The sequence below is a fragment of the Eschscholzia californica genome, unplaced genomic scaffold (assembly GCF_041429995.1).
Source record: "Eschscholzia californica isolate CP2 unplaced genomic scaffold, dmEscCali1.0.p SCAF_2, whole genome shotgun sequence".
Lineage (NCBI taxonomy): Eukaryota > Viridiplantae > Streptophyta > Magnoliopsida > Ranunculales > Papaveraceae > Eschscholzia > Eschscholzia californica.
Window position 1 is genome coordinate 33,851,114 of NW_028238309.1, and position 5,029 is coordinate 33,856,142.

Here is a 5,029-nt window from a genome sequence, read left to right on the forward strand (position 1 = left end):
ACAGCAGGTTCGTTTTTTTCTTTTTTTTTAAAAACCTAAGTTTTTCACTTGGGTTTAAGTTCTTACCTAAACCAGCCGCCCCCCCCCCCCCTCTCTCTACTATTTCTTGCAAAGATTTGAAGCTCCACAACCTCCATCCAAGTAAGTTTCCCTCTCTAGAAATAGTTTTTCTTCTTTTTCTCTCTCTAAACAACTTAATACTTGTTTTTCATCTTTAGTTCTCTATTTTTTTTGCTCTCTAACATATATAATTAGTTGTGTTGTGTATCTAATGGTTGAATCATGTTTATAAATGATATAATATAGGTTTATAGGTTGATTTTGCTCTCTAACTTTTATAGTTAGTTGATATTCTTGATAGGGTTTAGGGTTTATGGACTAATTTTGTTCTCTAACTTCTATATTTGATATAATATATGTTTATGGGTTGAATTGCTCTCTAACTTCTATAGTTAGTTGATATTCTTTATAATGTTTATGGTTTATGAACTAATTTTGTTCTCTAACTTCTATAATTAGTTGATTTTCTTTGTAGGTTTGTATTTCTAATGTATAAATCATGTCTATAATTGATAACTTGATATAATATAAGTTTATTGACTAATTTTGTTCTCTAACTAGTAACTTCTATAATTGGTTGATATTCTTTATTGTTTTGCTCTTTTTGTTTCTTTTTGTTATTTAGGTATTTTTCATAGTTTCCATCGATGGATTCTATTGGTTCTGGTGCTTCGAGTGCTCCTGCTTTGGTAAGGAAATCGGGAGATATGGCATGGGAATGGGGAGAATGTCGGGATGCTAATAATTTGAATTTAGTTTGGTGCAAACTATGTAACAAGAAGATGTCCGGAGACATTTATAGATTGAAAGAGCATCTTGCTCATAGAAAAGGGAATGTGAAGGGATGTGGCAAGGTTACTGAAGAGATAAAGAAAGCAGTTCAAAACATCATGACTGAGGTAACAAAGAAAAGATTGGAGAAGGCTAGCGTTAGTAGTATAATTCAAGATCATGATCTTTTGGTAAGTGGCGATATTGAAGAAGAAGACATTGAGTGTCAAGAGATTGAAGATGAAAGAACTAAATCTAAGCAACCTGAGGTAGTTGGTGGTTCTAGTGGAAGAAGTCTGAAGCGATCAAGTAATGTTAGAGGTCCTTTGGATACTGTCTTTAGTCCGGACTACAAAAAAATGAAGCAAAGTACATTGGAGCAGAATAATCCGATTAAAATTGGATTAAAGCACCGAGCTTGGAAGGATTATGCTCGTTGGGCAATCGAGAAAGGATTACCTTTCAATGCTTGTGAAGGTGAAAGTTTCCAAAAATTTTTAAATTCTGTTGGTGAGTATGGAAGAGGGTTGCCAGCACCATCTCCCTACCATGTGAGAACAACCTTGTTTAAGGATATTTTGAAAGAAACAGATGACTTCATTGAATCCTTTCGACCACACTGGAAGTCTTATGGATGTTCTATAATGTCTGATTTTTGGACTGATGGAAAAGGAAGATGCTTGATTAACTTCTTAGTTAGTTGTGAGCAAGGAACAGTTTTTCTAAAGTCTATCGATGCATCTGAATACATTAAGGATGCAAATCTCATTGTAGGCATGATCAATGAAGTTATTGAAGATGTAGGCGAGGAGAATGTTGTTCAGGTATATATGTTAATTTTCATTTATTTTTGCATTCTCCTTACATCAATTACTAAACTAATTACTTTTTTTTTTGTTATGTAGTTTATTACCGACAACGGTTCAAATTTTAAGGCTGCAGGCAAGATCTTAATGGAACAACATCCTAATATGTTTTGGACTCCTTGTGCGGCACATTGTGTCAACTTAATGTTGCAAGATATTGGTGATAAATTGCCGAAGATCAAGAGTGCTTTAAGTGAGTCTAAAGTCGTTACAACGTACATCTATAACCATGGTAGAGTTTTAAACTTGATGAGGAGGTTTACTGGTGGGAAAGAGTTACACCGATCTTGCGTGACTAGATTTGCTACTGCTTTCTACACAATCAAAAGTATTCATAAGAACAGGGGTCATTTACAAATGTTGTTTGTGTCAGATCAATGGACACAATCCGATTTTGTTAAAAAGGCTGATGGTAATAGATGTGCAAGGATAGTGGCTAAAAATAGCTTTTGGGATAATGTGCAATTCGCGTGTCAAGTGTTGGCTCCACTAGTTGATGTGGTAAGATTGGTGGACACTGAAGAGAAACCAAATATGGGATACATATATGAAGCAATGGTTATAGCCAAGGACCAAATTAAGAAGAACCTTGGCAGTGACAACATGACACGAGCCAAAGTTTGGGAAATTATTTATAACCGATGGACGGATCAATTTCATCATCCTTTACATGCAGCTGGTTATTATTTGAATCCCTCGATTTACTACGGAAAGGGTTGGGAAGTGGTTGAGACTGATGCGGTTATGAATCAAGTTTTTTTTGCAATGAGTAAATTGGTGTCTGATGAGCATGCTTTGGAGGAAATGAATAATGAGATGTTTCACTATAGGAGTGCAACTGGATCGTTGGGACATGAGTTTGCGAGGAAAGGAATCAACAAATATTTACCGCGTAAGTTTTTTTAAAGTGTTACATTTATTCACTTTTGTGGCGATCTTATGGTTGTTTTCGTTTGTGACGAAATGTAGATAAATGGTGGACACAATATGGAAAGGGACTACCTTACCTTCAAGCATTTGCTAAAAGAGTTTTAAGTCAGACATGTAGTGCTTCACCATGTGAGCGCAATTGGAGTGCATTTGATCATGTAAGTTACACTTTAATCCATCTTATTTTTACCCGTTAAGTAATAAGTTAAATACTTCTTTAATTATACTTGTATTTTTTTTTTTTTTCAGGTGCATTCAAAGAAGAGGAATTGCTTGATGCAAAGTAAATTGAATGATGTTGTCTACATCCAATACAATATGAAGTTGAAGATTCGAAATATAGCTAGAAACAATGTGTGTGGACCGACAAGAGATGATTCAATTGATCCAGTTATTTTGAGAGAGGTAGAAGAAAATGATGAATGGATTATTCCAACTGATGAAGAACTACAAGATTTCGTCAATAGGGGCGATGATCTTAGATGGGAAGATGTTCGGAGGCACAAGGAGTTACGAGTGTTGAACGACGAAGAACGAGAAGTCAAATGGCTTCTAGTTCTTCAACTACTCCTACATCACGTCCTCCGATGGAACTTGTTGATGAAGATAGCGATGCTGATATTGAAGTGGATGGGTCGCACTTTGCAACTTTAGATTGAGTTATTTAGCGTCGTTTTCTTTTGCTTTCATTCGGCATTATGATGAATTCTGACTATGGATTGTATGACTATGAATATGAACTACTTTTATTAGGTTTATTTGAAATTTGATTTCTAACTATCATATCAGTATTTCGCTTTAAATTAGTCCCACTAGTCGCTAGGCCCGGGTCTGCCGACTAGTCCCGATTTTCGATTTTTCGAGCTTAGTACACGTCTAAATGATTTTTCTCAACGAGATCAACAGAAGAATTCTGGATACTCGAGGCAAAAGGATAGATTTGACATTCATTAATGCAATCTATCAACTAAAAGTCATAAGAGCATAATCAGTGAAGTAGTTCGCTCACCTAGGACGACGAAGTTGAGGGCAGGGCCCTAGTCCGCTTAACTTTGGATTACTGGGATCTTGGAATCAAGTTATTCGATTAGGGACGATTTTAATGAATAATGTGGGAAAACTGAATTTTTCCGAAAAACGATATCGAGATTAAAACTTTGCGATTCTTTCATGTAGGTTTAGATGACATAGGAGAACTTCAACTTTCGCTCACTTTTCGACAAAGAGAAACTGAATGAGCACAACTTCCTTGAATGGGAGAGGAACCTAAGAATAGTTCTCAGGATGGAAGGCAAGCTGAATGTGCTAGATACTCCAATTCCAATATTGGATGCTACTTCGACCCTTGAATAAAAGGACCATGAAAAGAATATTCGGAGAAGGGCAGAACTGATAACATGCCTGATGTTGGAAACCATGGAACCCACTCTACAGGAGCTGTTCATAGACATGGATGTCTACTCCATGATTAGACAACTTAGGGAAATGCTCCTAAAGCCATCGAGATTGGAGAGGTTTGAAACCTCCAGGACGTTACTAGACATGAGCCTCGAAAAAGGAAAACCAGTAGGGCCTCAAGTTCGTCAAATGATCAGGCTCATTAGTAAGTTGGCTAAGCTGGGTTTTCCTTATAGCCAACAAGCGTACTATCCTTCACTCCTTCCATAGTGGGTTCAATCAATTGAAGGTGAACTACAACATGAACGGATGGGACAAGACACTGTAGGAACTTCATACGACGCTTCAGAGGGCCAAACATGATGTAGCAATAGTGGATCATAAGAAGGATGTTCTCATGATTCAAAAGGAGAAAGGGTTTAAGAAGAGTGGAAAGCAGAAGAAGAAAACTGTATCCAAAGGAAAAGGCAAACGAACTGTCAAATCCAAGGACAAAAGTCCACCTTCTAATACAAAATGTTTCTATTGTGACGACGAGAGTCATTGGAAGAGAAACTGCCCTAAGTTTCTGGAGGACAAGAAGAATGGAATAGTTGTTTCCGCTGCAGGTATTGGCGATTAATTTATGAAATACTGAAAATTTCCCAATTGGTATGAGATACCTAGTGCCCTATCATTGTGAATGTACAAGAGGAGTTGGGAACTAAGTAATTGGATAAAGGAGAAGAGATCCAAGAGGGAACAGAATCCAAAACTGCTAAGGATACTGAAAGGGATCAGAATCTTCTTTAGGCACTAGTCTAGATTAATTTGTTTTTCTAGTTAGACATCATCTCTATACTAAGTATTACGGAGAATCAATAAAAGAATTTAGTTCTTAATTGAGATGTCTTAAAAGTGCTAAATTAACAACATATACCGAAAAGATTTTAAACTTGGTTATACTTGTAAAAGAGACACATAAGGATGTGACTCATACAAGGGGATCATCCCAATGACAAAGA

The 5,029-nt window shown here is 36.5% G+C and overlaps 1 protein-coding gene across 1 annotated transcript; it reads left to right on the forward strand.

Moving 5' to 3' along the window:
* Positions 1-685: 685 nt before the first annotated feature.
* LOC147557496 (uncharacterized) lies at positions 686-3,402 on the forward strand. Its single transcript, XM_086658346.1, has 4 exons — positions 686-1,655; positions 1,737-2,589; positions 2,667-2,785; positions 2,877-3,402. The coding sequence occupies exons 1-4, from the start codon at positions 708-710 to the stop codon at positions 3,279-3,281; spliced, it is 2,325 nt and encodes a 774-aa protein (XP_086514472.1). The 5' UTR covers positions 686-707; the 3' UTR covers positions 3,282-3,402.
* Positions 3,403-5,029: the final 1,627 nt, after the last annotated feature.